Raw genomic sequence first — 13,875 nt, forward strand, 5'->3', positions numbered from 1 at the left:
AAGCCATTTTGCCACTGTTACTTGCACCAATCTACACAACAACAAGCAACACCAATCCAAGCATAGACATGTAACCAAATCAGCCACAAACAAGATATCAATACATCATTTGCACATACTAACATCTATCATGCATAAACATCACATACTTTCTTTTCCATTCATGCCACTTTCATCTTCATGATAAGCTTCATCACATAATATACCAATGACCAATAAGATTAATATTAGTCAACTTCCATTGGCAATATACAAAATGAATCATTTACTATTATAGTGCCAACACATTTGGCTAAACCAATATGACACATAACAAAATGACCAAATCCCTATACTTGCCATACTCAAAATATTAAAACCAAGTATACCCGAAACAATCGTTTGATAGTGTGAATCGAGCTCTGACTTTCCTCAATCCCTGAGCTATGGAATAGAAAGAAAAAGGGAGTAAGTTTTAAAGCTTACTAAGTTTGCATGCAAATAATAAGCAACATAAATCATACATTAATCATATAACTACTCAACATAAGTTAACATAAATATCATCATATACCTAGGCAAAACTTACTCATTAGCATTCTTACCAAGATTTCATCTCATACTAAAGTCCATACTCATGAGTTTTACATACATACTTGTACCAACTATAACATAGTTACATACTTTATCAACTTTGATACACTCTTCGGATTGGCCGTTGAACACTTGGAATATTATCATATACACGAAAATTCTTGCACATAAGTGTCACATATGTATCCAATGCTACTTCACATCTCATAACACGTAGGGCTCACACACGAGCTAATTACACACAAGTTGTCAGTCAAGATGTAGCTACACGGGCTGCTCATACAAGCTGTCAGGTTCCGCAATGCATGCCGGACTACCTAGCCACTGGTAGGACGTACATGACCAGCACCCGGATTCACATAGATCACATAACACATGGTTTCCTAGTGACATGTCACTTGTATCCTAAACTATTCCTAAGGTTCAACCGGGATTTTCTTATCGCTGAAACTTCATTGAATATTTCCATAGAAACAATCATACAATTTATGCAATATTAAATATTAAATACATAATACAACATTGAATTATTTACACACAAACTTATCTCGGTACAAAATAGTAGGAAATGGACCTAATCGTCAATAACCATATTTTTCCTCCGATCAAGGTCTGAACTTCGTTTTTCTTAATCTATAATAGCAAATTTAGCTTATTTAATTATTACATTACTCAATTCTGTCCAAAAATCAACTTATGAAAAAGATTACATTTTTGCCCCTAAACTTTGACATATTTACATTTTAATCCTTTGGCTCGTAAAATGAAATGTATCTATTTTCTTTGTTACCCAAGCCTAGCCAAACCTAAATCATGCTCATAACAGCCCAAAATTTTCATCAAATCACATTTCTACTACCCATTTCACAACTTTTACAAATAAGTCCTTTTTATGCATTTTCACTAAAAATCACTTAGTAAAAGTTGTTTATTACACTTTAAACATACAATATCTTCCATCAAACATCAAAATACATGCATGTCACATAGGGGTAAATTTTTAAACATGAACCCTACTTCAAAATAATGGTAGAAATAGGTAAATCGGGTTACGAGGACTTCAAAAATGTAAAGAGCATTAAAAACAGGGCTAGGATGTACTTACAATCAAGCTTGAAAGTTGAAGAAACCCTAGCTATGGTCTCCTTGTAAAATTTGGCCAAGGTGAAGAAGATGGACACCAATTTTTACTTTATTTTCCCTTTTTATTCTTTTATTTACCAAATGACCAAAATGTCTTTAATGCATAACTTTGAAATTTTACCTATTCATATCCATTTTTGTCCAATAACTTATCCAATGGTCTAATTACCAACTAAAGACCTCTAATTTAAAATCTCATAGCAATTGGACACCTTTAACAAGTAGAACTCAACTTTTGCACTTTTTACGATTTAGTCCTTTTGACTAAATTGAATGCCCAAACGTCAAAATTTTCAAACGATATTTTCACAGAATAGTTCCATAAAACTATAGACCATAAAAATATAATAAAAATAGATTTTTATATGTCAAATTCGTGGTCCCGAAACCACTGTTCCAACTAGCCCCAAAATTGGGCTATTACACCGAAAATTTAAAAAATTACCAAATTAGGCCATTTTTTTGAAAAATTACGGGACTAGGCTGATTTTACGAAAGTTTTTCTAGCTGGAAGCGTTTTAATCTAATTCCTAGAAAAGCTTACAGTTGAAAGCGTTTTCTACTACTAAAAATGCTTTCAACTGAAAACGTTTTCCTTGTGTTTCATTTTTATAGGGTTAGGGTTTTGTGTTTTTAAAGTAGGGTTAGGGTAAAGATAAGGTTTTATGGATTTTAGTGTTTAAGGTTTTGTAGATTTTTTTATATTTTTTAAGTTTAAAGTTTAGGGGATTTTTTTATATTTTTTAAAGTTTTTTATATATTCTTTTTTCTTATAATATTTTGAGATGTAAAGTTAATCATTATTTAATTTGATGTTTAGAAGCATCATATTTACACACATCGTATATTCGAATCATTTGAATTACAAAATTTAATTCGATTCAAGTTTGAAACTCGAACTACTTTGTTTGATTAAATCTTAGTTTTTATTTTTTTTCGAATTTTTTTGAATGCAACTGAGTTTTGGTTATTATTTACAGTGCATTATTTTCGAACATTCAAATAGGTTCAGTGCATTATTTTTTTCCAATGCATTATTTTCAAACATTGAGATCGATTCAGAAAATATATCCCAAGAATCTCAGGATATCTGATGGTTGAGTGGGGAAAAGTCTGGGGTTGAAATTGCTAGAGGGAAAATGCTCCATGTAGGATGCATTTACAGTGCACTGTTAGAAAAAAGCATACCGTGTAGACCTAGGTATTGCCAGGGGAGTGTACAATATAGACCTGAAACAACAACTTGCAACTATGGGAGTTTTGACACACTTGGTTTTCAATGCGCTCATGCAATTGCAGCATGTAGCAATCAATGTTTGGATCACATGAGCTTTGTGAACAAAGTGTACAAACTAGAACACATGTATAACGTGTAGAGAAATGTATTCCCACCGGTCCCAGATGAACGTATGTGGCTACCTGTATCAAACGTTCCATTCAAGTTGTTATCCGATAGATCATTGCGTCGCAAACCAAAAAATAGATCAAGATCGACTTGAATAAACAACATAGACATTCAGGAGAAGTCAAACCAACTGAGGCTATGCGAGTGGTGTAGGAACCTAGGGCATACAATGTCATCATGTCCAAATCGACGGGGTGATATAAGGACAACACTTCATTAATAGATTTTTTAATTTTTTAATTCATATTCAAACTTTGATGTAATTTGTAAACACTTGATTTTATTATAGCATACAAATAAAAAACACAACTTTATTCTATTGTTCTTGTGCATGCTTGATTTAATAATATGAAATGACAACGACAACCAATTTTGATGCAAAAATGATATTTATCTAAAAACATAAGGATGTACAACATCGAGACAATAAAAAAATTTCATATTTATTTAAAATTTTACATAACAAGAACAAAAATAAAATAAATCAATCCAATCCCCGGTCAAAATGTGTGCCACATTGGGGTGGTTGACAATTGCAAGCCAGATTCCTTTTTAGTTCAACTTCTGGTATAGGTTGTGGTCTTAGTGTCTTATCTTTTTTGCTTTCATCCATAGTTGACTGTTATCGGCTGCTCCTTAGTTGCCATTGTGTATCCTCTGGTCTAGGAATAGGTGGTTGCGAAGATGGTACCTTAGTAGAACAATGATCTCAAAGATGTTTGCAACAGCAACGACATAGGGGTATAACAATATTGTATCCTATACAACGATGTCATAACGATCGGACTCCCAGTCGATGCCTCAAACATAGACGACCTATACGTTGTCGTTGAAAACGTCGATGGAATCAATGTGTAATATACCGGAGATTGAGGTCCATAAGCAAAACATGGCATCGAAGTAGAAGCAGAAAAATGAGGTGCAATATGTGGTGCTTGTGTAAAAAAGACGGGGTTAATATAAGCACTAGAATAAGTTGAGTCATATTGACCGGGGGTGGTGCGACCATCAGTGTTGATTCTTGTATAGGTGTAGACGATGGATCCGCCTTGGCAGCTCTTTCGTGGCCTCCTCGTATGCGGTTGTGTACCCCTTGCCTCTTCACTTCGCAAATATGGCTTGCCATAGACCCTAAACTATGGCATGTACTCCGATAGCAGGCTAACTTACGTTCAACAATAGCCTCGTGAGTAGGTAAAAACTCATACTTATTGTTCCAAATGTTGATAAATTGCGCATGGAATTTAAGCCAATTCTCATCCGTTCTCTCATGCAAGTCGATAGGATACAAATCTTTGATGTCATATGGTGCTGGTGGAATCAATTGCTTGAACCCGAATTGCCGCAACACTCTATCCGACTCGTACATCTCCACAATAACGTACACTACCAATGGCACATTCACGTGCTGAATGTTAGGATTGACCAAGAATTTGGACGGGTTGTATTCTTGAATTGCCAGATTGGAGTATGTCGTCCATTCAAAATTTATTAAAATAATAAAAATTTTAGTTATCTATATACTACTAATATTTAAATGAACTACGTTTATATTATATAATTCAAATTTAAAAAATACATACCTCTAGTTTCGATCATTAATCTAACAGAAGCCATATATCTCGAAGCTCATCCAGTAGTCCCATGTGACTCGACCCATGATTCAACCTATTGAAATAATATGTTAACACAATAATTTAAAATTTAAATAATTTTATTATGGTAAATATATTATCTAATGAATTTTACCTTGTTACAAGTGAGAATGTATAAGGGTAGTCCGCTTGAGGATGTAAAAATGGCAGCCGGTACCGTGCCCATGATTGTAGTAGTAACATGCAACTACCGATTTTGATTTTGTGTGGTTCTATCACCCGACACATCTCTCGATACAATGTTGTCAACACGGCTAACCCTCAACTATGTTCGCCTACTTCTCTAAAGTCAACGAGTTTTAGAAGTTACCTTAAATGGACAAGATTTCGTGACTTATTGGGCATTAGGAGACCCCCGATAATCATAAAGATGTACGCCCGAGCATGTTGTTCTCTTTGGACTTCAGTCAGCTCCTCATTGAGCCCACCAAATTTTTTTTAACCAATTCATATCTATCCGAGCTCCATAAATCGTTTCTAAAACCCTACCTAAAAGTTGCTCACATACGTCTCTCCAATCGACTGCGTAAATTGACCTAGTCACTATTAACCTATCCACCAGTAACCCGAGCCATAACTGCACGTCCTCTAGAGTGATAGTACGCTCGCTGCATGGAAGATTAAACATGTGTGTCTCGAGTCTCCACCTTTCTACCAACGCGCTTACAAATGTGAGGTCCAATTTACACCCTCGACCTATAAGGGCCATGTGAAAAAATCTAACATCTCGCAAGTAAAGTTCGATTAAGGGTGATGGAGGAACATGTAGATTACAAATATTAAATTCCAATATAATAAGAAAATATTTAAATTAAATTACACTAAATATAATAAAAAAAATTTACCATTTGCAATTTATTGACAGAAATGTGCTTGCCATCCAAATGGATTAGAGACTGAGTCATTGTTAATTTCGGAAAACATGAAATAAACTGTAATAGAAAAAATATTTTACGGAAATCTTAAAACAATTTTAATAAAAAAAGAGAGTTGACAGGGAAATAAATTTTGATTGAGAAATTAAGAGAGAATGGGAGAAATTTGAGAGCGGTTTGAGATTGAATTGAAGAAAAAAAAGAAATGGGGGGATTATATAGAAAAAAATTAAATGGTCGCTGGGGGAAACCGTTGGTCCCAACGGCTAATTAAATAGCCGTTGGAGAAAATAGTCATTGGGGTGAGTGACCGTTAGGAGAAAATGCTTTCAACTGAAAGCGCTTTTCTGCAAATTAACTAAAAATGTTTCCAACTAGAAGCATTTTTGTAAAATCGATCTAGTCTTATGATTTATTGAAAAAAATGACCTAATCTAGTAATTTTTAAAATTTTCGATATTTTTAAGTTATTTACTCGATGAACTACCCGCAAAAATTGTAAAAATTATATTTTTGTCACTCTAAAAGTTGTAAGGTAAATAAAATGAAAAATTTATAATTCCCCCTAAAAATAAACGGAGAATATTGGCTTCAGTGCTTCACCACTAAGTTGGGATGGAGCAACAAATCAACAAAAGAAAATTAGTAAAATTATATTTTAGTCAATCTAAAAGTGGTAAAGTTGTAAGCTAATCAAAAGATAATTTTACATTTTTTTCATTTTGATCCCCGAAATTTATAATTTAGTCTTGATTCCCTCAAAATAAAATTTTATCGGGTACCTTGAGAAAGCATTAAGCGATTCCATGGAAAAGGGAAGTGTGAAAATATATAAAATATCAAAAATTTTAAATATATTTTTATAATTTTTGAATCCTTTATTTTTTTATAAATTTTAATAATTTTGGAAAATTATTTTATTTCTAATTTATATTTTTAAATTTTAGAACTAAGAATAAATTGAAAGAATATATAAATATTGATGTTAAATTTATTTTCTTTTTACTTAAATCAAGATTTAATTAATAAAAAATAAATATTAAAGACTAAATTTATTATTATATCAAGTTCCATCACTGTTCCATTTTGTGATCAAAAGCACTTTAAAGATAAGGTGATTATCATGCGAAAGTGACTTAACGGGTGCAACTAAATTAACAACAAAAAAAAATTATCAAAACAAAAATGCATTAAAACTTGGGTAACTATATGAGTAATTTACATAAAGTTTACCTAAAAGAAAAGGGCTTAATGCACACTTTAGTCCTTAAAGTATACTGTTTTCTCCACTCTGGTCCTTAAAGTTTTTTTAGCCTACTTCAGTCCTTAACATTATCAGATGTTCCCAGTTTAGTCCCTAATGTTATCATACATTCCCGATTCGGTCCTTTGGATGTTAAAAAAAATTGGGCAACCAATCATATGTTGCCACATGTCATACAATGATGTCATCATTCGAGAAAAACCTTAAAAAATATTTAAAATTGCAAAAATCATTTTAAAATTAAAAATTACAAAAATATTAAGAAATAATATTTTTAGAAAATTAAAAACAATTGTAAAAATACTAAAACACTAAAAATATTAGAAACTTTAGTATTTTTAAAATTTTATAAATCACATTTATTAGAACTTGAATATGAGATCCTTGTCTCTTAGAAGGATATCACCTATAATAGTTATTTTACAATTTAATCAATCGATTTTATAATTGGTAGATATTTTAGGAGATAAATTTAGATAAATTTTTAATTATTTAAATAATAAAAATAATGTTATTTAAATTAAATAATCATTTAAATCATAAATAATATTATTTTATTATTTAAATTATTTTAAAAATTATCTAAGATTTATCACTTAAAATTTTAAAATATTAAAAATATTAAAATTTCTAAATTTAAAAAAACTTAGTAATTTATATATATTTTATTATTCAATTTTATAATTTTTATTTTTAAATAATTTTAATGATTTTTAATTTTTTAAAATATTTTTGTATTTTTAAATAATTTTCCATTTTTAAAGAATTTTTATAGTTTTTTCAATGATACGACACGATAATATCATTATGTGACATATGACAGTATATGATAGACTAAACATCCCAGCTGTTAGTTTTTAATGTTTAAATGATTAAATTGAGAATGTTTGATAATATTAAAAATTGAGGAGGGTTAAAAGAAAAACTTCAAGGACTAAAGTGAGAAAAGCGATATTATTGAGGAATTAAAGTGTACATTAAGCCAAAGAAAAATAAAAAGAAATTGAGATATCTTAAAAATTTGACGCGCATTCTAGCGCGTGTCTGATACATTCCTACTTCAAGCTTCTCTGTTTAATCAGTCGGTATCAACACATGAAAAAGAACCATACTCGATCCATCTTGAAAACCAAATTCTGGATCTGTGCTTAGCTTTCTTTCTTTATCTCTTTAATTTTTTCAATTTTCCTAATCTTCGTATGTACTCCACTTAAGACGTTGAACATTTTATTTCTGGAAAAATATAGTTTTAAACCCAAGTTTAATCGATTGACAAATTTAAAGACAACACCACTTCTTGCATTCCAATTGTAAAGATACCCATTGGCTTGTTAGATCCAATTTAGTTCAGAAATGATGGGTTTTTGGATCGTGGATTTGGGTGTAGATCTTGGGTGGATTTTGGTGTGAGATGGATATTGGTTTGAAATTTTGGGTACCCATTTCAAGAAATAATTACTGTGCTTTAAATTTGCGCCTGTTTGATGGGATTTGATTAGTATTGCAATTGCCTTAGAGTTCAGTTGGGTCATTTTTTGGACTAGATTTTTCTTGTTTTTTGTGTGCCAGAAGAAAGGAGAAAACAAGAAGGAAACATGTTTTGGAGGGAACGTGAGATGGAGAACAAAGAGCTTAATGGAGGACCTCCTTGTGGGCAGATTAGAGTTCTTGTCGTTGGTGATTCCGGTATCGAATTTTACTTTCTTTTCTTTCTTTCTTTTTTAGTCACAGAATCTTATGTTTTCATGTATTGTTTATGTATTTGCAAAATTTTCTGCTATTTTCTTTATGCATTTCTGTATGGAGTAACTGTTCAGGGTTTTAACGAGCTTGTATGCTTTAAAAGTATTATAATTGTAACTATACGAGAAGGAACATGCTTGATAGAGATATCTTGGTGTAGAAAAAACCATTGTTTAGCTATTGCTGATTTTGGATTGGCTAAACTTATGAATGTCAGCTTTTAGCCTCCCGAAGTGCAACTCTTGGAAAAAAGGACGTTTAATTTACCTGCCAAAATGTAAGGATAAGAGCATTTAAAGTAACAAATGATTTTATTTGCAAATCCAAATTTTGAGAGCTTGATCAGTGTGAAATAATAGACGAAGTTTATGGTGTGAAATAATTGCCTATCTCAGCTTTTGCTTGAGGAGATGTAGTGTGTTATATGCATGTATAATAAACGAATTTGGAGGCCATTGGAAAAAGGAATGGGATGGTGTATTAAGACTTGAAATAAAGGGAGAGAAGGTAGAATTCTTAGAGCTAACTTGGTAAGTTGAAGTTTTTCTCTTGGTATAAGAGGGAGCACTGTGGTTTGAACCTATATCCATTTTCATACCTATCCTTCCCTTAATGCTTGAGTTACACTTCAAGTTTGTTTGAAGGAAAATATGCATGGCCTTGGTGGAAGTACTTCAGTAATTTGTCATTGACACTTCTAATACTTTCTGTGTCATCAAACAGATCTTTGCAACAGATTTACTGTTTCATATTACTATTTACATTGATTTGTTTTTACTTCCTTGGTATTCCTGACACTATGTTAGGCTGTTATTAGGAAGTAAGGAGACTCTTGATCTACTGTTCTGTTTTATTTAGTTTCATGCTTAGATTAAATATAAAGATGTTTGTTTCCAGTTTTTTGTTAAATGCCGAACTTCAGATTGAAATCTTAGTCTTTTTGGCAGGTGTGGGGAAAACTTCTCTTGTTCATCTGATTGTTAAAGGTTCATCCACTGCTCACCCTCATCAAACTATTGGATGTACAGTTGGTGTGAAGGTAAGACTTAGTATTCCTTTATTGCTTTAAATAGAGCCAATTGTTTTAGTTCATTCACCAAGTAGCCACTAAAATCTCTACGCAGCATACAACATATGGTTGTCCTGGTAGCTCTTCAAGTAGCTTAAAAGGGGATGCTGAGAGAGTTTTCTTCATTGAACTCTGGGATGTGTCAGGACATGAGAGATATAAAGGTTGCAGATCTCTATTTTATTCACAACTTAATGGTGAGCATTTAATCTCTTTACTTGAGAAAATGTCTAAGTTCTTGATAATTGTTATAAAAAAATTTTCTGATTCTTAGCACGTAAGACTGGAAATCCAGTCTTTCTTGTGCATTTTTCTAAGTATTGGTTGGTTTACACTGTGTATGTTCTATTGGTTGGCTTACACTGACCTCAGACCATGGCTGTTTCTTGGTAGATAGTTTGATCAGTGCCCTGGTAGAGTTACATGTATGCATGAATTGATGGCTACTGTCATCAGTTGCTCTATATCAGCTATCCTACAGCCTTTTAATCCATAAATGAAATAGAGACTGAAGCTGCATGCTTCCATTTTTTTTTTTTTTTTGCTTGACCATATTGCTTTTAATTTTTGGCTGCATTTAATTCTATAGACCGTAGATGTAAAAGATGGTTAGGAACTTATTTTTTCTGTGTAGAATCCCAGTTAGTTTCTGACCGGGACACAATTTTGCAAAATACCAAACTGAATGAATTTATTCAACAGAGATGCTTGCAATATAGCTGATTACACCTATTAATTTTTAACTTAATGGTCTTAAATATTATCGGCATGCCAGCATTGCCATCCTAATGATATACACCTAATTGTCTGCAAGTAGAAATTTTTTCCTGCTCCATCTTCCCATGACTGCCTTTGTGATTATTCGAAGGGCTTTGACCTGTGATTTTCTCTCATGATTCTGGCTTGAAACTTTGTGCAGGTGTAATATTTGTTCATGATCTTTCTCAAAGGAGAACAAAAACAAGCCTTCAGAAGTGGGCAGCTGAAATTGCGGCTTCTGGCACATTTTCAGCTCCTCTAGGTTCTGGAGGTCCCGGGGGACTTCCTGTTCCATATATTGTTATTGGTAACAAAGCTGATATTGCTTCTAAAGAGGGTACAAGAAGTAGCAGTGGCAATCTTGTTGATGCAGCTCGTCATTGGGTTGAGAAACAGGGTTTGCTTCCATCTAGTGAGGAGCTTCCACTGACTGAGAGTTTTCCTAGTAGTGGAAGCCTTATTGCAGTAAGCATTTAACTTATGCTTTGACTTGCTTATATTTCGTTTAGAGTAAGAATTTCTTATTTTATTTTGCAGAAATTTATGAGAAAACTTGGGTGTTTCATTGTGATTGATTTATTTCTTTGTAGAACTGTAGTTGCTACAGTATTGAATTCTGGAGACGACGCTTTGGTTTTTCTTTTACTTGAGTAATTTACGTCTCCAATTGCTGTAAAGAAGGGTGAAGCGCATCAGTTTTCATAAATTGTCCTCAATTTTCTCACATTTCAACTTGAGGCCCTCTCTCTCTCTCTGATAAATTACCCCTATTCTTTGAAATTTATGGTTTAGTTTATATGTAAATCCTTGTAATTCAGATATTTACTGTGGTAGTTGTCCTTGTCTGTTACCTACCATTTACTGGTGTGATTAATTCCAGCTTTGATTGTTTTAGCAACTGTGTGACATGGTAATTTTTAGGAACTCTCAAAACGTTTTTCATGAAATGCTATCCATTCTGTTGTTAAATTTCCTCTTCTTTGAACTTGATATCTAAGACTATTTTGAGATATGCTTGTTCATGGATATATGTTTTTTTATTGGTAAATGGTAAGATTTTACTTAACCAAAGATGGCAGCAAAGGCACTACAGGCAAAATTTTGCATTCAAAATTTTGGGAAAAACTGAGCCTTTTGTTGGTTCATTTAAAATGTTCTTGTTAATACACTGATTTTTGGTTGATTTGTTAAGATCCGCTGATGCTTTTGGTGGTTGGTTGTTGGTGCTGTGAATCCGGGTAGTTTTGATTCTGAATCTGCATTGTTGCAGTGGCAAGAGAGAGAGAGGAGCAAACTTCTTGGCTTTTGGCATTCATGTAGAACAAATAATGTTATTATTGTTTGTTTGTGGATTATCTGTTTATCTGAGTTAGAAATGGTGAATTGAGGTTAGAGTTATTGAGTGTTGAATATATAGGCTTAGTTCTTTTGACGGAAGTTTCATTAAGCGTGAGTTTAAGTTGCAGAGGTGGCAAAGAAGGAATTTTCTTTGAATAAGAAACACCAATAAATCTTTGTTCTTGAGTCCAGAAAATGAAAATTATTTTCTTCAGATGAACTATCTTCTATTGGAGATATTTTACTTCACGAAGTTGGTTTCTCAAGCAAAACATGAGCTAAGATGGCATCACAGCTTTCTTAGTTGGCTAATAAATCAATAAGGATGTAGTGTTTAAAACATTAGCAAAAAGTTGGGGTTGGTGAAGATCTAATACTTGCATATTTGCATGGCAAAACCCGAGTTAACAACATTGGTTCTGGCTTTTGCTAATTTTAGATGTCAACATTTTGCTTGATGTCTATAGGCTGCCAGAGATGCAAGATACGATAAGGAAGGTGTGATGAAGTTTTTCCATATGGTATTATTGCCATCTTTGCTTGCTTTATGTGATTCTCTAGCTCTGGATTTGTTGCGGGTTAGCTGTTGTTAGACTTACATCATGCTTGTTTCAGTTGATCAGGAGAAGATATTTTTCGGATGACTTACCAACGCCAAATACATGGTCCGCATCTCCTGTTCAGACAACCTCTCAGCGTTTAGATGAAAATTCCAGTGATGATGAACAGCTGTACAAGCGTACAAGGTAAATCAGGCAAAGGAGAGTTTCCATTGTTGCCTTGTTCTCTCTTTCTCTGCCCCATGTTTCTGGTGCAGTATATGTGATACGATAGGATGCTTCCTTTTTTTGTATTGTTTGCAGTTTAAGTGGTGACCCTTACAAGTACAACATCCTTCCTCCTCCACCAGCACAGCGCAATCTGACTCCACCGCCCACACTTTACCCTCAACAGCCTGTTTCCGTGACAGAGAATTACAGCCTGCCAAGATTCTCCTTTACAGGCTCCCAAGAAATCAGCGGCAGCAGCAGATCAAAGCGTGCAGATATTAGTGTCTGATATTGGATATTATTATTGTTTGCTCCTACATTCATTTTTCCCATATTCGTTATGCTTGGCATGCCAATTCTTTTATATCGCACAGCCCCTCCACTTGTATGGGGTTTCTGGGTTGGGTTTCGCAGTTTTACTGGATGAATGTATAAATATTGATTGCTTTCCCCAATGTATAGCCCATTCTTTCTTATTTGACTTGGCCTCTTTCACAATTAAATTAAGAGATTTTATTTCTCAAAATAATTGTTTTTTTTTAATACAGTACTTACTTTTACTCAATCTCTCAAGAAAAATTGTGCTTAAAGGCGCCTGAACTATATCTTCCTAATTATCAATTAAATATTGGCAGTCTTTTCTTATACTTAACGCCAAAATGCTAAGTTAATTTCACTTTTAGATTATATAATTTAAATATTTTTTAATGTTGTTTTGTTGGTTCCATTGTCTGGATGAAAATAAAATTATGTTGAGGGTTTTTTACTAAAAAAGTATAAAAAAATAAAATAAAATTTAAAATAATATACCTAAAAAATTAATTACCGGAATGGTACGTTCAGGGTGGTCACGCCACTGTGAGAGGCGGCACCATCCTGATTTTTGACATGCACAGTAAAAAAAAACGTTGAAAACGAAAAATAAAATCAGGTCATGTGGCTGGCAGAGGTGGCACCCAAGAAGTGACCCCTCCTGGCAGATTTGACCCCTCATGCAGAGGGGTTTTGTTTTTTTGTTTGGGGGGACCATAATATATGGTCCCCAAGGCTCATTTTGGGAATAAAGAAGGAGAAGAAGAAGGAAAGAAGAGAAGAAGAAGAAGAAGGAGGCCGGCACTTGAGAGAAGAAAAAAGAAAAAGAAAAAGAGAAGGAGAAGGAAAAAAAAAAGGTAAATTTTTTTTATAAATTGAAGTAAATAATGTTAGTTTAAGTAAAATAATTTATTTATTTTAGTTATTATTATTATTGTTGTTGATTGATTTGGATTTAATTCGGATATA

General features: G+C 33.0%; 1 protein-coding gene across 6 annotated transcripts; it reads left to right on the plus strand.

The window, feature by feature from the left end:
- Positions 1-7,944: 7,944 nt before the first annotated feature.
- Positions 7,945-13,123, plus strand: LOC108479814 (small GTPase LIP1). Of its 6 annotated transcripts, none has more exons than XM_017782618.2 (8): positions 7,945-8,350; positions 8,485-8,601; positions 9,606-9,697; positions 9,783-9,924; positions 10,647-10,951; positions 12,292-12,345; positions 12,440-12,570; positions 12,688-13,123. In XM_017782618.2, the coding sequence occupies exons 2-8, from the start codon at positions 8,511-8,513 to the stop codon at positions 12,881-12,883; spliced, it is 1,011 nt and encodes a 336-aa protein (XP_017638107.1). In that variant the 5' UTR covers positions 7,945-8,350; positions 8,485-8,510; the 3' UTR covers positions 12,884-13,123. The 6 variants fall into 6 exon arrangements, with proteins under 6 accessions (XP_017638107.1, XP_017638108.1, XP_017638106.1 ...); XM_017782619.2 differs by having other exon boundaries at positions 8,488-8,601; XM_017782617.2 differs by having other exon boundaries at positions 7,945-8,601.
- The last annotated feature ends 752 nt before the right edge of the window (positions 13,124-13,875 follow it).

Source organism: Gossypium arboreum, chromosome 11 (genome assembly GCF_025698485.1).
Source record: "Gossypium arboreum isolate Shixiya-1 chromosome 11, ASM2569848v2, whole genome shotgun sequence".
In the NCBI taxonomy this organism is placed as follows: domain Eukaryota; kingdom Viridiplantae; phylum Streptophyta; class Magnoliopsida; order Malvales; family Malvaceae; genus Gossypium; species Gossypium arboreum.